The 22450-nt window shown below is 38.4% G+C and overlaps 2 protein-coding genes across 2 annotated transcripts; both read right to left on the bottom strand.

The window, feature by feature from the left end:
• Nucleotides 1-1233: 1233 nt before the first annotated feature.
• LOC141648682 (ATP-dependent DNA helicase PIF1-like) lies at nucleotides 1234-2763 on the bottom strand. Its single transcript, XM_074457405.1, has one exon. The coding sequence runs from the start codon at nucleotides 2761-2763 to the stop codon at nucleotides 1234-1236; it is 1530 nt and encodes a 509-aa protein (XP_074313506.1).
• A 53-nt stretch (nucleotides 2764-2816) lies between these two features.
• Nucleotides 2817-5087, bottom strand: LOC141648681 (uncharacterized). Its single transcript, XM_074457404.1, has 3 exons — nucleotides 4661-5087; nucleotides 3597-4553; nucleotides 2817-3490 (listed from the first exon to the last, which is right to left on the bottom strand). The coding sequence occupies exons 1-3, from the start codon at nucleotides 5085-5087 to the stop codon at nucleotides 2817-2819; spliced, it is 2058 nt and encodes a 685-aa protein (XP_074313505.1).
• Between the last annotated feature and the right edge of the window lie 17363 nt (nucleotides 5088-22450).

Below are 22450 nucleotides of genomic sequence, written 5' to 3'. Positions count from 1 at the left end.
ATTTGTGCCAGGATACTATTAGTGTTCTAGATGTGGTGTTAATAGAATTAATTGATTGTGTGTTTTATTAGTTCTTTATATTCAGAATAAATGTTTGATCTGTTATTTTCTCTTATTCACATAGTTACCCAACTAACCATACTCGTACAGTTTAAATAACTTTCAATATTTTTTTTCTTTTTTATTATTTACGTTCCAAAACACCCCCAACACATCTAGTTAGTTATCTTTAAATTATTGTACTTTCCAAACGTTGTTTCCATATACAATAATTGTATTATTTAATTGCAATCGTAGATTTCTGTGCAATAATCCACACGGGCCAATTATTTTGAATAGTAGTTATTAAATTACAAACGATGTGTTGCATTTTTTTTGCTCTAAGCGTTTTTTTTTTGTTTTTTTTTTTTGTGTTTTAAAAAGAAAAAAAATGATTATTACAGTTATTCGTATTATTAATATCATTATTATTGCTGTTCTTCTTGTTGTTATTATTATTACTATTATTTTCACAACTATTATAAAAAATATGATTATTATTACTATTCTTCTTATTATTATGATTATTACTATTATTATTATTATTATTATTACTATTATTATTATTACTATTATTATTTTTACTATTATTATTATCATTGTTTTTATTAGTATTTCCTATTATTCGTCCACTGTTGTCGCCCTTTTCTTTTTTCCCTTTCAATGTCTGTTATTTAAGGTGTTTGATACCGTGTCATTTATTTTCTTACACAGGTAGAAAATTTGTGTTGGGGTAATAAATATGCCATGAGATCAGACAGTAGTTTGTTTGGTGTGCTAGCACACCCGTTCAGATTTTACACAGTTTGGGAAAGCTAGCTACAAAACATTTGGTAAAGACAACAAACATCTGAAGCAACACCAAACAAACTTTTAAAAAAAGCTAGTAGCACATAATATATGCGTTACTCTGCAATTAGGCTGTGGACCGCTAGCAAAAGTTGCATTTGGGAAGTTAAGCCTATCAGGGCCTACGCGGGCAGCTTCCTTGCACACTGGATGGTCACCACATATGTTGCAGCTAATAAAAATGTCACAGCATAGTATTTACGTCAGGTCTTCTTTGACCTACAATTATGAACAGACAGGCACATATCATTTGCGATTGTGTAACAAGTTTACGAATATGCAAATGGAAGATGTGAATGTGCCATTAAAATAGAAAATATTGTTCACCTTGAAGTGGTTTCTGTTCTAAATGATTTCAGCAAGAGAAAGTGCATCGTAAGACACGACATTTTTCACAAATGTTGGCGGAACTGACTCTGGGCCTGGAGTTGCGAACACGGTAATTTGACTTGCTTTCCTTGCTCTAGACAGCGCGACGTAAAGCTGGCCGTGAGAAAAGCACGGCCGCGGTAGGTACACAGCTACTTGGCTTAAAGTCTGTCCTTGACATTTGTTTATCGTCATTGCAAAACTAAGCTTTAAAGGAAACTGATTCCTTTGAAACTGAAAAGGATAGTTACTTGACGGTCCTGGCCGTAGTTTGACACGGGGTATGAACACGTGATCCCCTGTATGCTGTCCGGTCATTATTACACATTCTATTGAGTTTGGTAAGAATCGTTTGCAAATCAACCGTGTGCCATTGCATAATCCAAATGATGGTTGAAGGTTCCGGATCAAAATAACAGGACAGTTTTCCTTGAGAACAAGCTCGTGTGGGCTCATTCCACCGGGGTTAAGTTTGTTGATGAACTCTGCTGGATATACTGCACAGTTGTCATCTAACATTGTATCATGACTTGTATAGGTTACAGCTTGCCCTGGGAACTTGTCAATTAGCACGCTGTTGATGGCATCTACATTGTTGTTCAACGGGGTCAACACTGCCCGGTTAGTGAAAATGCTTGAATCCAAAGGGGCACTACTGTCAATTTCTGGAAATGCGTATGATACTAAGTCGCTGATAGGGTTTGCATTACTCGGATTTAATATCTTCACAAGTCCAGCCGGGAGTTCAATATATTCATGTTCTTTTGTTTGCAACTGTCCGTTGCCAAGTGACAGCAAGAACCGTGCAAATTCAGGGTCAGTTTGAGCCCGTATGTTCTCAGTCAATTTGAATTTTCTTAGGTGCGGCCAAACAGGGGAACTCAGCAAACTGGCTTCAACAATTTCTCGTTGACACTTCCAAGGTAGTATTGGTAGAGTTTGGCGAAAATCTCCCCCAAAGACAACTACTTTGCCCCCAAAAAGCTGGTTTGGGTCACACAAATCTCTAAGAAGAACGTCGAGAGACTCGATATTCTGTCTCTTCGACATCGAAGCTTTGTCCCATATTATCAAGCTTGTATCTACAATCAATGCAGCCAGGCTACATTGTTTAGGAATGTCACATGCTAGTGACACTTCACATTCTAGAGGGATCTTGAACCGTGAATGGGTTGTTCTTCCAGAAGGAATGTTTGCAGCGGCAATGCCGGATGATGCTGTTGGCAAAACAATGCGACCCATAAGACGAACTTTAGCGTAGAGTGCGTTGTATAGGAAGGTCTTACCAGTACCACCTGGACCATCCACGAAAAACGCACCGGGTTTCCCCTCCTGAACATGCTCCATTATTGTAGTGAATGCTTCTCTTTGAGCGGTATTAAGTTGTGCCTTATACAATTTACAATCCTCAGGTATTGGTGCGTCAAGTGCGTCAACTATATCTCTGGTGCGTCTTAACTCATCATCTGTGCATGTATCTAGGTGGTCCAATCCAAATGTTGCCATGTTTTTGCCCATTGCTTCCAGGTACCGTTCCACTTCCCGTGCTGTTAGTTGGCTTACTCTTTGTGGTTGATTCGGATATTTGTGACTAAAGTCTTCTGATAATGACTCATAATGTCTGGTCCATAACAAACATGGATCCTTTGGATGCGAAAAGATGAGCAGGGTCGAGAATAGGCGTCTGAGTGATGCAGGCATCTGTACTGCACATGCCTCTGCCATACACAACTCGCCAGTCTTCCTTCCTCTTCTAAGAGACCATGTCGTAAGGCTGCATCTTGGAACGTTGCACATGTGTATCCTCTCACAGTCTTTAAGGCTTCAAATAACGTAGGTCCACGGATGTGCAAGAGCAATAGCCTAAGGAAGAATCTCTCACCTTCGGCTGGTGCTACAAAAACGAGCCTGCCAATTACGATAACCTTGTTCCTCCTTTCTTCCCAGGTTTGAGTCCCGGTGTCCCAGCGGAAGTGTTCTGAAAATTCGGCATACAAGAGACGCGGACAACCTTTAGTTGCACTTTTCCTGAAAAATTCAGTAAGGGGAGTGCGTGCTTTCTTCTCGTCGGCCAAATTATCAGTAGTACGCAGGCGTATCGTTTTCATGTTGGGTAAATGCACTTGGAGAGGCATTACTGGCGGGTGTGTTTCAAACAGATCGAAACCAAAGATTCGCCAGGCTGCTTCACAGGGAGATACCCATCTTCCTGATTGAAATTGTGAAATTTCATCTACAGTTTGAGGCTCAGCACTATCAGTGACATTAAAAGAAATTTTGTCGTGCCCTTTGTAGATATACTTGTATAAATACTTAACTGCGTGCATCGTTGAACATACTTCGACATTCAGTGGCGAAAAACAGGGCTAGTAAGTATGGGTTATAAGGGATTACCCATCTGTTATCTAGTCTGTGTTTCCGAATGAGAGCTGTGTCTCCCGTATCCCGCCTTCTATACTCTGGGTAGCCAGCAATATTGGTTGTAGTGGCAGGTGTAAAGGATTTAGGATACTCATATTTGCACTTGCCAGGGGTTTTTGGATGCTTCATGCAGGAGCATTTAGGATTCAGCGTGCCGCACGGACCATGCATCATGTGTTTTAGCACAGTCTTGCGTAGAGAAGGATTATTTGTGTTTGGGATTTCAGCACACACAAATTTGTCAAAATCAGCAGGACATTTCAGCCTATACCCATCTTTAAGTATTATGAGGAAATGAACATGAGGTAGCCCTCTTTTCTGGAACTCAACGACGTACACATAAGCAGCTACCTCTCCAAAGATGTGCTTTTCAACAATTTGTTTCTTAAGGGCTAAGAGTTTGGCCCGGAAAACTCTTGCAACCAAATCGGGATGGTTGTGCGCCTCTTCTCCTGGAGCGAGCTGGTCTTTAATTTCAGGCCAACCAGCGTTGCACGTCATTGTGATAAAGAGATCAGGTTTTCCAAACCTATGTACCAGGGCCATTGAATTAAGATATCTCTTCTTCATGTCTCTAGGGCCACCCAAAAATGTTGGTGGTAGAATGACCCGCTTACCTACTTTGATTGCACGGCATTCTCCAGTTTCGACAGTGTCAATAATTCCTTGGTATAATTCAGCTCTTATCGTCTCTTGATTGTTTCTAAAATAATCTAGCCTTGTGTTCTCGATCTTAACATACATGTCGACAATGTATTGTTGGAGACACATGCCGGCTCTTAGAAGCATATTCCCAGGGCGATTCTGTAACTTGTAGCTGTAATATTGCCGGCATGATATAACCTTATCCTTAGGCCCATAACCCTGTTCTGCACCTGGTTCAACATTTTTTTTCAAATTAGTGGAGTGCAGTAGTGCGGTATGTTATACTGTAATTTGGACAGTGCAAAGTGAATTAATATATGCTACTATGCTGACATACGGCGTGATTCGTCTTCTATTAGCCCTTCAACTATCTGTGGCAGTTGTAAGATACTCCTGCCAGGTGGTATGTCTATTTCTCTGTTGCCTAACACACTTGGGCTGGTCTTTCTTAAACCCTGTACCCATCCACATTCCCCAGATGGAAATAGGAGGGGGTACTGTAAAGGATCATAACACCCATAATAGTGCATAATCCTGTGAGCCCGGTTATCTTTTGCAGTGACAGTTATGTACGGAGTGCTAGATTCGCTTGATGATGAATTGTCGGTCCAAATAACAGCAACCTCGTCGGATGTGGGAGCATTATACACCCGTTGATCTAACGTGGTGTTTTTGTTTAACAGTATTTGGGTCTCTTTGTTTACAGGTAGTTCTCTTAATGACCGGAAAAAACGTGCATAAGGATTTGTCTCGGTAATTTGCATTAGGATGTTAACTATGTCTGGCCTTACCTCTGGAAATCAACCTGCTCTATTCAATGCTTCATGTTGGCCATCATAAAAGTAAAGCTGTAGGTATTTTGGTCGACCATTGTTCGGGAGCAAAGTAGGTATGTGATGATATATTTGACCATGAAGTTGAAAAACATAGATACCTTTGTAGGTGGTAGCATTAAAGGTTCCACCTATGGAGCTAAATGCAAAGAGGTTGTTGTACATCCTTGCAAACGTTCGGAAATGGATTGCGACTTCATCAAGCGAAGTGTAAAGTCTGACCAGTTGTGGAGGGTATTCATTTGTTGGTAATTGAATAGTCCCGTCAGCACAGCAAGAGAAAGCCGTTTCATATGCAAATTTTTTGGCTTGGCATTTAGTACAAGCTTGAGCTCCTGGCAGCTTAAGTGGTTCAATAGGCAATGGGTTGTCCACATGTGCAGGGGGTAACCCTAGTAATTAAACGATTTGAAGACTGTGAGTATTTAGTTGTTGTTCTAAGTACTATTTACACATATCTTTATTTTAGAGCGTTAATAGAGCTTACGTAATCGGTAGGCACGGGCTTTCCGTCTCTTATTGGATCGCGGTTGTGTTGGTGTCTCATGGCTGGTGCTGGTAGAGGGAATTGTAGTTAACCTGCAAGAGAGATTAACGGTTAGCCTGTAACACGAATATAAAAAAAAAATGGAAGTACAGTTAAGCCTGTACCCGGTTCCTCGGCTACCACCCTGTAGAAATGTTGCCCGTGAACGCTTTGCGCGCATAACTGGTGCAGGTGGTAGAACACCTTGACTGCAGTTTTCAGCTGTAAGCAAGCCCTGTGCAGGTAAGAAAACCTGTGTCGATATTTGTGTTAGTTAACGCTTAAATAGAAATGATGTGTGTGATATAGGTGTAGTAGTAGTCGCAAGTACCCCATCCATACATGCATGAAGAGTCGTGCGATTCCAGTGACACAACAAGCATTCAAAGCCACTCATAAAAGAATTTGTCACTGAGGAACAATGCCTGATTTGGCTAAACTGGTTAAATAGCAGTACGGGAATACACTAATACTTCTATGAATACGACCGCAATCCGAACTATGAATGCAAACTGCAGCTTCGTAAATGCAACATATATACAAAAGACATCACATTTAACAGTTTTGGTGTTTAATGGTTTGAGTGTAGCTCTTAACTTGATGAGCTACCATTCCTGTATTTTAAGGCTTTTCCTGCCTTTTTTTTCGGTTAGGGGAGGCTGGTGCCGTATTCACAAATGTCTGTATTTTTTTTTGTTTTCTTTTTTTTTTTTCTTTATGCCTTTTTTTTCGTTTTTTTTTCCTGCCTTTTTTTTTGTGTGTTTTAGCGCTTTCAAACTCCTAACTAATGTTGTGTGTTCCATGTGGCTAAGAAGAGGTGTCTCGCCTGTTTTTACGGGGAAGGGTGTCCTATTAAATGGCTTTTCGAAAACAAAAAAAACGTGGTGACTTGTAAGCATCAATACGATTTAAAGAGTCTTTATTTTTAAACATAAGTAGTACACCCGAGTAACGGGAAGCCCTTCGGTTCAAAATACAACATACTAACTACTCCTTACTGCCAAAATACATAAACCAGACCACACTCTTATAGTGTCTTAATGTTACAGTAAGGTACGTTGCCTACGTTAAGTACAAACAAGTGGGGAACTCCACCATCTACCGGAGCAGTTGACAGTGCCAAAACGAAACTTTGTGCGGGCTTACACTCCATTCACTCAGACTATTTCGAACATAGGAAGAAGTTATCCTTTTTTGAAACGGTCGAACATCTCTTCCACGTGTTTAGAAACTCTAAAGTACTTGGGGGGCTTTGCTTTTGCAGGTCGGACATGGGATTTGTGTTCACAGGTTGAACACATTTTCAGTTTTTTAGGGGGGGGAGGTGGCCCATTAGGTGGAGGGATCTAGAAAGCCTGAGCGCGTGGAGTTGTGGCGCCTTCCTCAAGAAGCAGGCATGATGGTTCAAACTCTTTCTCTATGCCTGTTAGTCTTGCTTTTGAGGCTAGGTAGGTTTCTCGCTCTAGTGAACTGTCAAGGATGACACGATTAGTGTCAGGGGTATCATAGTTTGCATCTATGATCTCAATGTTAAGTATCGGAGCAACATATTCAATAGCCTTATGAGCTGCGTCATGTTTTGCAGATTCAGGAAACTTGAAACAGCCACTCACGATATCCTTTTTCCCACTAATCACGCCGGGCAGGGTCACAGTAATAAATGCAGTGTTGCGCTCCTTTTCATGGCGTAGGGACTCCAATGTTGTGTAGTGAATGGGGAATTTCTCAGTCAGATGCCTTAAGAGGTTTACGCAGTCAAGGGTAACCACCTTCTTTGGACCCGGTAAGGGTACCTGAATTTCCTCATTCAGTGGGAGTTTAGTTCGACCCTTCATAAGGCCTTCTAACTCTAAGCGTTTCAATCTGTAGAGGCCACCAAGCCTCTGTGACAATTCCCTTTTGGTGTAGGTGAAGTCCTTCACAGTTACATTGTACTTTACCATTAGATCGCGTACAGCCTGCATAGCTGCGTGCTCACAAGACTCCTCTGGGGTCAGGGCTGCACCACCAGTGTATATGAAGGCAACTGGTTGACCCTCTTGGCGGACAGAAACGTAGACGCTATTACTGTCCTTGCCTACATAACGATATTCAGGGCTTGAGAAGCAAAGGCATTCGGAGACCTGTTCTAGCAAGGGTTGGAACGGGACCACAACTTGTATGGGCGCAGGACCTATGACCTGTTATTTCATTAGTTTTATATATATAAATTTCGGTAGCAGATATTTTTAAGAAACTGTCAAGTTCTGGCTACAAAGTTAACAAACAGGTTTGTGTGTAGAAACAGTTTGTAATGTGGGTTTGAAGTAAAACACTATTCCTAATTAAGGATTTGTTTTTTGAGAAAGTTCATTTACATTATTCATTAAAGTAGAGTATGGGTTACTACTGCCTCAGAAGTACAGATTTACTCCCATATGCACATCTGAAACTACATTATACAGTTTCAAATTAAGTTTGTTCCTACAGTAGATTCAACTGGCCTGTTTGGGTACACATTATGCACCATCGTGAACCTTAACGACAAGTTATTTTACAACCACAGGCGACAGTCATCAGGGTTTAAGTCAATTACTTCGGATTGTTGTTTTCATGCACCCCTAACTATTAAGATTATTACATTTTAAGTTAGACGTTAATCACGCTACACACATAAGCATATAGACAATTGTTTCTAATGTTCAGAAGCCTTTTTCTGTTCTGTACGTCTTTCAGAAAATCTACAAGCATAAAATTAAGCACGTAGTACATTCTACTTATACCAAAAACATAATACGCACAACAAATAACATAAGCACACACAGAATATTACATTTAATGCAGACTCTAAAGTCTTGTTAAAGTACTCCAAGGTGTATATGGTAATGCATATATATTAATTAATGCAGCGCAAACAGGGAGATTAATCACATAGCCATACAGACCTTTGGTGAGGCAGAGGAAGAGCTGGGTGCCTGCCCAGCAATGCTATCCAAACTCCCTTGCATTGGGTTATTTTTTACGTAATTGTTTAAGAGGATCAGTACACAAAATAATTGAAAGGATAGACAACCATACTTATACACAAATACATTAATATTTTTTCCATATTAAAAAGTACAATGTAATATGAGGCTTAGAATGTAAATTAGATATTATGTCTTTATAAAGGTAAAAGCACAACATTTACTTTAACTACTCACAAAGAAGACGTAAACATGTAATATATGGGTCTAATAAGTTCATTTTATATATATGTCAGATGCAATAATACATGTAAGCGTGGAAATACGTAGCCAGTACAATCAAGACCGTATTTAAATTGCGTACAAATAATTATTTAAGCTGAGGCCACGATGAATATCAGGTATACTCTTTTAGATCGTTTTAGCTTTTAGTGACTTTCAAACATGTTTATTTATTTGTTAAAACTATTCGCTTTGAGATGCAAGTAGTGCACATTTTCCCCGTTTTGCTTTGTAAATATCGTATGTAAAGTTGTACCCCAAAGACCCAGCCATTTTTCTTTCTTAAATCAAGGGCAAGTTGATGTACAAGTAGTTGTTAGTCTTTAAAATAAAATAAGCTAAAATGTCTTATCAATTGCATTATTTGCACTCTTGCTCAACGGAAGTCAAGTTCTTGCCTGTTTTTTTTTGTTGCTCAATTAAGGGGATTGTGTCATTATAGGGTACTGTTGAGTGGTATGGATTTGCATTGTAATGATGAAGGTACCTTTCCTCCTTTCATTGTTTATTACATTGTTTTAAGTAATCAGTTGCAATGTAATGGCTAGTTTGCTTTTCTTTCTTACTTTGGCCCCACTTTTTTTTTGCAAACCCCTTTTGTTTCCTTTCATTTGTAGCTCTATGTCGTAAACTTATTGTTGTAGTGTGCTTACAATCCAGGTCTGACAAACGTTTCCATCGTTAACAGTCGCATCATCGGTCAACGGTTGTGAGCTGATGCGGTGACGCAAGTATTGGCGGCGTATGTAGGTGACTCATCGGCAACGCAGTGCAGGAGTAAAAGTAATGTCAGATTTGCGCAATCGACAAACCCATGACTTACGTGTAGAGTATATATGTAACTGAATAATAATGATTATTATAATACTATTACTACTACTACTACTAATACTAACACTAATACTAATACTAATACTAATACTAATACTAATACTAATACTAATACTAATACTAATACTAATAATAATAATAATAATAACTCGACAAACCCATGAGTTACGTGTAGAATATGTGTGTAATTGATTAATAATAAGTATTGTAATAATAATAAAAATTATAATAATAATATTAGGTATCGTACTAATAATAATAAGAAAGAGAAGAATCACAATAATAATAATAATAATAATAATAATAATAATAATAATAATAATAATAATAATAATAATAGCGATAACAATATTAATAGTACAAATACAAATAGTTTTGCTAATAGCAAAAATAATAAAATCACATCATGCTCGCCATTTTAAATGGCATTTTTTGGTGTATTTTGTCCCTATAACTTGGATGTTCCTATATGTTAGCGGATTTCTTTTTGGATTGTCAGTTCGAACAAGCAAGTGCGGTCGTTCAGTGTCAGTTGTTAAACTACTGCAGTTTGTTAATGCATATAAGTTAGTAAAGTAAAATCGACCTTAAATGGTAGTGTAGGCAGGCATAAAGCAACAGAAACAGTTTGGGTTGCGGGGCGGGTTATTTTTTGCACGCACTGTGGTCACATCACTAATGCGGTGTTGTCAAGACACCAATGTGTTTTATAATAAACATACCAAGCTATCCGGGTATGTAGTTTGGTCGGTGTTTTGATATGTGGGCGGGGGAGAATGGCAATAAACGTGTAATGCAACCAATAATTCTAGAGTGCTTTGCTTATTATTCTAGTTTTGTCACAAACATGTTAGATGTGCTTGATCCTTTCCAAATTCTCCTTTGAGTAAGGGGTAGTGAGGCACCCCAAAAATACGACGGTGTCTGTTGGCATGTAAAGTGTGACTGGTCGTCCCTCGCGTGCATTTATGTGTTCTGAAAACTATCGCATTAGGATAGTTGAATTTAAACAGTGTTAGTTGATCCCGGTGCAACCTTTAAATAAATTGTTGCAGCTCAGCATCTGCTTACGATGTGAAGCAAACACAGTAATGCAGGTGGATAGTGTAGTTAGCCATGTTATTTCAGGGGCACAAACTTTTTGAATGTTATCCTGATAAAGAATATTTTTTTTTACTAAAAAGCACACGGTCTATGAAAAGTATGTATGTAAAAGAAATGGAGGTAGTGGATCTGAAAGTACTCAATGGTAGCGTAAATGGCTAATCGGCATACCTGTTAAGTGCAATGCAATCCCATCCTTAAAATTCAGTCACGACAATTCAGGGACTGTGTTTATGCACTTAGTAGTAATCGCGCACTTTAAAAAACGGGACCATAAATAGTAGTGGTACCATGTCCCTGCACCATTCAGTAAGTATGCAACATAGTGTAAGAGAATGCACTGGTAAAGAGCGCTAAATGGGAAGGCATGCTATGCACATAAGAAAGTTCATAATATTTATATAGCACGATTGCGCACAATGTCTGCACACGGAATACAAAAGATCTGACTCAAATATTCCGAGCATAGTATACACGGAATAGACAGCCAACCACCATGAAACCAATATTTACAACCGTCATAAAGACACCTAAAAAGCCAAAATAGAAAACACCATGCTTTCTAGAGCACGATTGAGCTAGATATTAGCAGGCGAGAAATTCTAGTTTTGAGGACAAAATAGACACTGATACCACAGAATTCTACGCGCCGCTAACGTGACACTATAATTTACATATGCCATAATAAGGCGTGAATTTAAAAACCTAAAACATACTTATAGTTATATTTAAAGACCCATATTTAAGCAGTCATCCATCAACAGCAGGTAATTGCCAAGAACCTAACAGTCGGAGTCATAGTACCCCTCACTGCCTGAGTTGTCATCAGCCCACCCATAGTAGTCCCCTCCGTCCTCCATTTCTTCCTCACTTGACCACCCATTCTCTAGCTGGCGATGTAACTCATATTTATCCCCCTCATTAGCAAATGCCCTACAGACGCAATACATTTGCACCACCTTCTGCCCACGTTGAGCCGTGATGAGACCCTCAACATTTTCAGTCACTAACTGTCTGTTATAATCAACAAGCACTTTTGAAGTTTGGGTTCCCACAAGAAACAACCGAGCCCAAGCTTTACAAACCTCAGCCACATTCCACTTATCATCCCTATCCAGCCTCTCAAATACATTACGCATAACCTCCCCTAAACCAAGTGTCGTATGATGGTGTGTATCACCATACTGTGATACGGCTTTCTCGACAACAGTTTTGGTAAATATCTCTTTGCAATTGATTTGTTCCTCTTTCCATACCATATAGCCCGCAATGAACTGCTCCCTGTCACCTTCATCTAGGTAGTCAGGGCGTGTGCATGTATAAGGCTCCATATGAGGAATTTTTTTTTGGTGTTTAGGAATTTGAAAGTTGTAGAAATCTGTTTTCAGAAGAGTTATGCTGATGGCTGATCAGAATTGAGGGTGTAATATATATAGTAGAGGAGGGGACAGGAGTATTAATTACTAATCATGTCAAAGGAGTAACTGATGACATCATGCAAGGTAACATCAACTTGAACCTTGTGGCCTCTTCAGTTGCAAGATTTCCTGACGATTTGCATTCTTCCATTGGTTTATTATTTATATTATGGGAGTCTGTGATTGGCTTATTTTGCATGGACCAATTAGTGGTTTGGATAATTTTTTTTTTCTTAAATGTGGTCATACTTGCAACGCATTTCCATTTATTTATCATAATATACCTATTTATTTCCGTTTTTTTTCCTGCTATGTTGTTTTTCCTTTTCTTTTATTTAAATCCATAAATGTTTAGTAAAACTTTTTTATATAATGTGCTCCGCTGTTCAGTGTTGCGTGGCCAAGTGGTGATAGGTCTCCGCGGTAAATCCGTGCTCGTTTTTCCCTCCTTTGTTTGTATGCTACTGGTCGCATCCGCAGTAATATCGACATAGTTATGTTAAAATGACTGTCTGCATCGAACTGTCCAATACCAGTGTAATATTGGTATTCTATTATTTTACCCATTTATTTCAACGTTTTTTTTGTTACCTTTTTTTTCCCTTATGTTTTGAATTTGACCCTTTTTTTTCTTCCTTTTTTTTATGTGTTTGGGACCGTCTAATTGCAACACACATGGTGCTACCCCTTTGGGCGTCTGCGCTTTTGGAAAATGCACACACTTCCATGGACACCTCACATGCGCTTCTACGAACTGCGCATATCCGAAACTCCAGGCGATCGTGCTAATGACCCTGAAGTTTGCAGTGTTGGCGCATGCACTTCCAGACAGGCCAAATGTGCTCCCGGGGTTGGTTCGGGCTTTCTAGTGTACACATTGCAGCGGCGTCGTAGCGAAGAACCCGAACATCTATATGATTATACATATATATACTTACACATTCGTACACACACATTGTAAAATAGTGAACTACAACATAAGTAGCAAATTTAAAAAGACCGTTTTTCTTGGTTCTCCCCGGTTATTTGTATATTTGGGATGGCTTAATTATGGTTACGAAGCCTTTGATAGTTTCCTTTATTATAAAAGGGTGTTAAGCATTTCCGTACCAAAAATGCGGGAAACCGGCATAGTTATGTTAATACGATTTCCCGCAGTGTACGTGGTCTGTGAGTTCACAATTACTGGTAATGGGGTAAGTTCAGATCAGGGCACATGTAGGGTAATTGTACTTACCAGTGCGTAACAACCTGATACGGAGGTGGGCGTGTGCAGCGTCTTAAAGGATATTCACTGAATGCTGGGTCACACTTCCAAAAGAAGATAGCTGCGCAATTCTGATTAGGTTTGTTGTCTGTACTGGCCTTTGAGTGTGTGTTTTTCTAATACATTCGAATCAAAGGTTAAGACATATAACCACACACCGCAAATGTACGTCTGATAAAAATGTATCAGCAACCACGCCTTATAGCCCTTTGATGCAGCTTGGTATAGCAGCGCGGCGTGCCGGTACGGACCTTCTATACCTAAGCATCATAGAAGTCAATGAATTATTTGTAGGAACCCTTGGGATCACTGAAGCATATGAATCAGCCAATGCAGTCGTTTTCAGGTCAGTGAAGGCTGCCTCTCCTTGGGGGCGCCTCCTTTTTAATTAAGTTAATAGGTCGGGCTTATGTTTACGCTTGAATAGAAGCAGGAAATTATGTCCATGCAACATCCACGATGATTTGTGCACTATAAGCCCCTTTTTTTTTGTGTGAATAACTCGTAATACAATCCAGTAAAAACCGGCATTTTTCCACGGTCTATTTGTGTGTACATTAGGTAATCTATCTTACAATTATATTAGGTGGTTTGCCATAGTGTTTTGCTGATAGTAGTCTGGGCACCAGGTGCTCGAGAACAAAGCAAGCTAAAAAAAGTGCTAGCAATGGATGAGAATATCTAAAAGCAATATGGGATTGTCTAAAAGTAGGTAAACTGATCTGTGTGTTTGTATATATGGAACACAGACCATACGTAATGTTTGCTGTTGTGGTTCACTATTTTAGCACCATGCTATTTTGTTTCCAAACAAGGCAACGTCTCACTTTAATTATCAGCAACATACAATGTTTCAAAAGGAGGAAAGTTCTTAAAACAATCCATAAGTCACACGAAGAGTGTCGGTCATCAGGAATGCGAATTTAAACAGACACATCAACAAGTAGTTTTAGACGACGGCATACATAATGATAGCGATACACAGTGAGCACCTCGAAGATACAAGACGTTCCGTTGGTGGAACTGCTTTTGGCTGTTATACGGCGATTTAGTACACTGAAATGATAGGCCATGATCATAGTCCTGGCCCTAATTAATATTAGTTGAAGAACCCAAATCGTATAGGAAAGAATCAACATTAGTTGATTCTCGACCACAAAACCAAATGACCAAATCTAATTGGCACCGCTAAGCAGCGGCAGAAGGTCAACCCATCGGAGGCTGTAGACTATGACGCAACTATCAGCCCAAAAAGCAGAATGCTCACAGTCAAAAAACATACAATCTAGACATTTTTAAAATAATACCAGGTCACATAAACAAAGAAGTAACCGAACATTCCAATATAGGTAGTGATCTGTAACGGTAAACCGAAATCAGAATTCAGAAAGTCAAAAGCCTACAACATATTAGAAGACATTTTTTTGTGAAAAAACAATAAAAACTGATCGTAAGCCTTGAGCGTAAACAAGAAAACAAAAGGTACCTCCAAAGAAGAGCATAATGAGAACACCAAACCCAGGTCTAGAGGCTTGAAACAACCTACAATTTCAAAAAAACAAAGAATGATTCAGAAGTCACAATAATCGTGCTGTAAATACCAATGAAGCAATTGCTGTCATGGCTAAGAACCTTTTGAACTTGAAAAACATTTTTTTTAAAGTAAATAAATAAATGGAGTCGTAGGACGTGACCTGGGTGCCAATTCCAGATGCCAGTACACTGAAAAAAGTAAGGTAGATGTTAAATGTAAATTTCAAAGTGAGTTCCAATCACGTAATCAGTTACCCAAATGAACAATTAAACATTAGCAGTGGTTAGTAACGAATAAGTAACCCCGCACATCATACTCCAAAGGAAACAACCAACAATTTGTTTTTTGTCACCGACAACTCCCTGCTGAGAAAGAAAAGGCAACTGTAGGCATAGACTATGCTCTAAGCCTCTATTTCAAGTAGCATTGTTCAGCAGTAATACTTTTTTTTTTATTATTATTTATTGTTTGTGTTGGTAGCAAATTGCGTTCGAATAACTTGAACAGATAAACCAAGGAACTATTTAACACTACCAGTGTGTTGGAAAATACGTTATTAACGCAAATGACAGTTCAAACAAGTCTGGATGAAATAAACAAAGAATACTCCAAAGTTAAGTTATGGGGGTAATCCGTAAACGTAAAACAGAAAACGCCAACTTAGTCCACCCTTAAAACTACAAGGCCCAAACATTTTTTTACGTTAAAATGAACTGTTGTGTACATAATCAGCAACTTTAACACATCAGGAAGATGAAGAGCGCAACCAACTTAGGTCTATGGCCATTACTAGACGTTTCATCGTAAAATCGAGGAGTGTATGGCGCGTGTGACTCACTTTGTTTTTTTTTTTTTTGCCTTTGGGAAGAACTGTTTGATCCACTGCTGGTTTCACCTTCCAGGCTGAGTTAATTTCAAGCTGGAAAAAAGAGTTACCACAGCAAATTACTCTATTACTCAAATATCAAACCACTATTAACATTTATCATCACAACGTCAACAGTAAACGTACCAGAAATCGATTTACATCATCTGTTTAACACCAAACAGTGCCAATTAGTTATCAAATAATCGCGCAATAGCAGGAAAATCAATTTTGAAGCAGAGTATTTTTAGGGTAAAATAGGGGCTAACCATGGAGGAGTCTGACTTTCCGCTCATAGATAATAACAACGCCACCTGCAAATTTAAATTGAAGATAATTTATCAACAAATAAGGAGTCAAAATCCTAAAACTACTCGTTTCAAAATATTAAATTAGTGATAATAATTAATGAAGTGGTGTGTGTTATACCCATGAGAATTCCAGATAACCTCAACGCCATTGGAACAGACGGATTCAAGATTTCTTCGCTGTAATATTTCGGATTCACATGATATTGTATTAACAGCCGGTAAAATTGATAATTAAGGTAGCGCAAGAGAGGGAGAAAATTATACCAGATACGAATAATGTCGATTGGATCGAGTTTCCTCCGGTTCATCTTCGCGTGCATTGTCGCCGCCATCCTTCCATTTCACACACCAATGATAATATCAAACATCATTAAATTTCCTCGTAGAGTTAATTTATTGCTTAATTATTCATCATTAACATTTCATTAAACACTTCTGTCACTTAAATTGCATTAAACATACGATATCATCGTTAAAAAACTTAAAAAATGAAAATCACATTTTCAAAATTAGTCGGAACACCACAAATTACACAGAAAGAATACATCGCTATATTTTAAAGCGATGTAAATGAAATCGACATAAAATTAACATTTATGGTGCTTGTAATATTCCGAGGTTCGACTATACCACAAATTTTCCGTTAATTTGTTTTTTGATAAACAGAGCAATTAAACAAATACGAGTTTAATAAACTTTAAATCAAAATTATATTTCAAAATTCATCAGAACATTACAAATAATACAGAAACAAACACTCCGTTACTAATTTCAAGAAATGTAGCGCGACAGTAGCAGTAGGCTTTACGTTAGTAAGCAGTAACCACATTGGCGAGGTTCTTTTACAATAACAAACATTAATAGGACAGCAAGCACCTTCGCGTAAATCTCCCGAAAAAGGAGGGGGGGGGGGGGCAAGTGGAAATAGCTTCCAAGGAGAGGCGTGTTGGTATTGTACCTACTAAAGCCGGGTCCTGAAGATGTCCAACAACTATAACAAGCACATTGGTCATGGAACGCAACAAGCATAGTTGTAAACACCAGCAAAGCCATTGTAGGAACCGCTAATAACCTTTAGGAAAAAGGTAGAACCAATTGTAGGAGCACGCAACGTCCAACTTTCCAAAGCTAGATAGTAGCCTCTTGGTAATTAAAGGCACAATTAGTTTTACTTGTAAAACTATCTGATATTCTGACCACGGAACGTTTTTTTTTGCACTGAACACAACAATATTGATGATACATTGAAAGGTCCCAATATACACGTAGTGCTTTAATCAAAGCGAATAGGAACATCAGTAGAAGATATACCTTTTGTAGCTGTGTTAAACATGCAAAAAGGAAGGCGCCTCCAAGGACAGGCAGCATTAGGACAACCAGTCCAAACGGCGAAAGTCTGAAAACAGCCAACAATTACAAAACACAGATTAAACCTAAACCAAAGCATGTCTCATTAAATATCAACAAAATCGTTGCCGTAACCGCTAGTAACCTTTCAGAGGAAGCCTAAGCAACTACGACCGTCGCCTATGATTCACATTACAACCCCAAGTAGTTGCAGTCTAAGAACCCCGAGCGTAGTAACAAACAGAACGCACACATCAAAGAATGTCACAAAAATATAAAAAAACCCTTTTTTTTTTAAATGTTGAAAAGCGAACAAAGCATCACGAATTATGAACTAAAAAATGACAAATGAACACCTTAGTTTATGTTCAAACAAACCGACAGAAATTAGTAACGTAATCCACAACAACAGCTGAATACTTATAAACCATCTCTTCAGCGATCACGCGCAATTAAACCCCAAATGTCGCCACTGTAAGTTTAAATCTGATTAGGCAAGACAACCTCACCTTCAAATGTTGGACCACAGCAACATTACAGGACACCCCCAATTTCACTGAACACACAAACAAACATACAAACCAGTTACACAGAAATTAGCAGTTAAAAACCGGTGTCCATCCCCGGCCAAACACGCAGTGTTCTAACATCTAATTTTAACTGAACATATATATTAACAATAGCAATCGTAATAATTACAGGCAGTAATTTTTAACAAACGCAGCCTTTTAAAAAAATAATGTAGTCGCAACAGTCAAACTACTAAGAGCCACATTCACAACAACAATAATTTAACCAGAAGGCGCCGTTCCGGGGAACCTAAAAAACATATATTTCACACTAAATGGTTAGGCCATAAATACTAACTACACATGAAATGAATAATCTCCAGTTCCCTACTTATAATCTAATGTTTGAAGCCGCTTAACTAATAACAAACACAGTAACAACAACAGTAATCAAGCCCACAGAAATTTAGACAGGAAGTATAACAAGCACATCGCAGACGAAATGTATAATTAACGATTCCTAACTGCACACGAAACGATGAAATCACAAATCCCTAATCTAATGTTTGAAGCCGCTTAACTAATAACAAACACAGTAACAACAACAGTAATCAAGCCAACGGAAATTTAGACAGGAAGTACAACAAGCATATCGCAGACGAAATGTATAATTAACGATTCCTAACTACACACGAAATGATGAACTCACAAATCCCTATTTCTAATCTTGAATCTGAAACATCTAAACTAATAACAACCACAATAATAACAACCACAATTAAACAGCCAGGATGTTAAATCGGAAGTACAACAAGCAAATGGCACACGAAATGATGAATTAACAATTCCAAACTGCACATGAAACGATGAAATCACAAATCGTAAACCCTAAATTAACATCTGAAGACGTAAATCACAATATACCAAACGCAACGACACATTAACAACATAACAATAAACTACAACGGTAAAAGAACACTATAGACGTGAAATAATTTGGTATTCAAGGCAAATACCTAGGCTTTGCTGTAGGAGTTCCACATTTATGCGAGAAACCAAAGACGGATGAGAATAAGCGGTCAAGAGAAATGGCAGGCTGAAGAGGTAAGTTTGTGGTTGTGAGTTAAAGGAGAAATGGAGGGAGGAGATCTTTAAGGGGAATCCAACGGTGGGGGAATCACTTGCTAAGTGACTATTCATCGCTACAGTATGCTATGTTCTCTCTTTTATAAGGGTTAGGGATTCTCTAAAGTTCTTACAAAGAAAACAAAGCAATGTCGATTGTTCTTCTCTCATTGCTATCAAATCATAAGGGCTAGAGTCGTCGGATCATTGTGTTCTTTAAGCCGTTGAGACCGTCGTATTGTGGCTAAGATCCTTGTACATTTATTATATCATTTAATTGTTTTTAGTCGAAACCCTAATTGGGTGATGGTTTTGGGAGTATTTTGATAATAAGTGGTGATTGTATGATTGTGTGTTTGATAAGAGGTGATTTCGTAATAGGAACGTTTCTGATTAGCTGATTGTGACGATCTTGGTGATTACTTATTTCAGGTAGGATTTCCTACTCAGTTGTTGGTTACATACATGTTGGTTGGTTGATTGATTGTTGGTGGTTGTTGGTTAATAACGTTTGTCTATATCATATTGGAATTGGTGCTTGTTGATTTTGTAGTTGGTTGTGATTGTTTGTCTGTGGTTCTCGAGGTGCTTCCTCGGCTGAGTGGAGTCACTTGCGGGAGTGGCTTCACGCCTTTGATTCGCCTTCTGTGGAACCCGCCACAGAGGGGATGTGCACATTAATGAACATGGTTATCGCTTGGATGAGATGAGCATGGCTTAGATGGGAACGGCTGCGGTCCCCCACTGGCGGTGTGGAATATTTGTTGCGATGGTATTCTGGCAGGACTACACACTTTAGTGTGTAGTCAGGTGTGTGGAGAAGTGACGGAGTTGGGTGATCTATTTATTGTTATCTTGTGTATCTTGTTTTGTGTAATCAGTAACTGACCCCGTTTAAATGTTTTAAAAACCGTGGTGATCCATTCGGGGGTGGTGAGCAGTTGTCTAGCAAGTATACTATGGATACGCGCGAGATCTAGCTGGGGATGGAATCATCACATATCAGAGTCTTTAGTCTTCCGCTGTGTTTGTTAAGGTAGTTTAACTTAGTTGGTTTACAGTTTTGAGAAAAGTTGTATTTTACTTTACAGTTTTGGGTTTTGGATATGCAATCAGTTAAACTTATTTATCTCAAGTATGTTTCTTTATGGTCAATTTGATATACATTGCCTCGAGTAACCGAGATGGTAGCACTTCCATGCATTAGGTGGTCTTTGTAAGACACCTTGGTGTATGAGGGTGTTATACTGCCATTTATAGAGGTGGTGGTTAAATGACTCAAGTCCACTGGCTTGGCCTACTTTTTTTTTTTTTGCTTCGGCATTTTATTTAGCCCTACTTGCCACAACCCATGGTTCATTTCAAATGGCCCAAAGTGATTTCTGTCCGAGTTTCAACTCAAATTTTGGCCGTTTATTTAGGCTTACAACCTATGGGCCGGTCCAAAGGCCAAAAGTGATTTCACGTCGGGTTTAGCCTAAATTTCGACAAGGCCCGACCTGCATTTATTAAAAGTGGAGATTTTTTTAAAATTTTATATGATAAATTTTTAATAATGTTATACAAAAAAAATACGGAATTTATTTTCGCAGTACCCATTTTACTCAACTCATTACTTTTTACCCATTATTTTCGATTTACATACCCCTATCTAAAAATCTACTGTAACTTCGTTCTCCCCATTGTCAGCCATTCAATCTCTTAAATTAAACAAATATTTCAATTATAAGTGATTAATTAAGCGTGTAAAACTGATTTTAATTCGTTAATTGTACAACTATGAACCAAATACCAAATTAATTTTTGTTTTACATTTTGGGCAATTTTTAATTTAGGTTTTAGGTCAATTAGAAATTGTTGTTCATTGGTTGTTTGCCGGTGTCTTTGTGAGTGCTGGGATGGCGGTGTCTGTGTGGGTGGAGGACGGAGGGAAAGGTGGTGCATGCAGAGGGTGGCGTAGACGGATTTTGACGATAAGAGATGGACGCAAGTGTCGCCGACGACGAGGATTCAGGTGGTGAGGCAGGGGAGGGTGTGGTGTGAATTTATTTTGAGGTGAATTGTTGGGCGTGGAGGTGGGGGTCGCCGCCTCACAGGCGGTGAGAAGGGGAAGGTTGGTCGTGCGGGGGAGGGGACGGTGGCAGGGGCGGATCCAGAAATTAAAAGTATGTAGGGCTAGGTCAAAGTCAGTGATCGTTAGTTATGTGAAGTCGTATGGTTGTGCATATGTGTACTGTAATGTTACGGCCTTTGTCAATGGCGAGCCTTTTTTTTTTTTTTTTTTAGAATGATACAATATTTAGATTATCTTATACTCCGTATAATATTACAAAATAACAAAATATTACTAGAATAAAAATATTTTTCAAATGCATATTTCTATTAATTTATTTAAAATAATTAAATTAACAATCATCTTGACCTCAATCTCCACCTTTTAAAACCGTTTCTACTATGAGACGGACCATGCTTGTAAGAAAACTATTCATTTAATGGTAATAAATGAGTTTTCTTATGGTAACACCGTCTCATAGTCTAACATTGTCTCACACATAACTACTTAGAGTATCTACATAGTCTAACATTGTCTCACACATAATTAGTTTAATTAATTAAGGATCAACTAACAATTGCCAAGATAATGAACAATTAATGTATCAACTAATATGTATAGAAAAATTCTTGTGTCCTTCGGGAGGACCGTACTCCTTACACCTAACCTTTTATAATATTTTATTTAGTGTATTATCTCTAGGTGTAAGGAGAACGGTAACATAAGAATTTTTGATATATTAAATACATAATTTTTTTTTTTAGTTAAAAATACATAAAGCTTTTAAGAAAATGAAAATGGGTTAGTATAAAGCTTTGGAGAAAAACAAAAAGGGGGAGTAAATACATAAAGGTTTTTACTAAAAAAAAAAAACATGCTCCTTGGGGATTTCGAACATGCGCTGCCTTGAGTGCCAACAACTTTTAAACAAAAAACTTTACCAGCCGGACTACTTTGCTAGGATGAATTTGTTAAGTGATCTATTTACTTTTATCTTTTAAAATGGGTTGGGCTACAGCCCATATAGCCCATTACCTGGATCCGCCCCTGGACGGTGGTCAACTGTGATGCTGAAGGTGGTCCGGATGTGTTTGTTTTTTCCTTTCTTTTTCTCATAGTCGTAGTACACTGCAAGTTTGTGAAATGATGGAGAAATTGGAGGGGTAGAATAGTCCTA

The sequence above is a fragment of the Silene latifolia genome, chromosome 3 (assembly GCF_048544455.1).
Source record: "Silene latifolia isolate original U9 population chromosome 3, ASM4854445v1, whole genome shotgun sequence".
NCBI classification, from domain to species: Eukaryota; Viridiplantae; Streptophyta; class Magnoliopsida; order Caryophyllales; family Caryophyllaceae; genus Silene; species Silene latifolia.
This window is presented reverse-complemented; position numbering and strand designations above follow the sequence as displayed.

Excerpts from the sequence above, each read along its gene's own strand:
- LOC141648682 (XM_074457405.1), bottom strand. The coding sequence starts at position 2,763 with ATGGCAACATTTGGATTGGACCACCTAGATACATGCACAGATGATGAG.
- LOC141648681 (XM_074457404.1), bottom strand. The coding sequence starts at position 5,087 with ATGCAAATTACCGAGACAAATCCTTATGCACGTTTTTTCCGGTCATTA. Across the intron at positions 4,554-4,660 it reads AATAGAAGACGAATCACGCC|GTGCAGAACAGGGTTATGGG; the intron begins GTATGTCAGCAT and ends ATGTTGAACCAG. Across the intron at positions 3,491-3,596 it reads TTTCGCCACTGAATGTCGAA|ATGAAATTTCACAATTTCAA; the intron begins GTATGTTCAACG and ends CTCAAACTGTAG.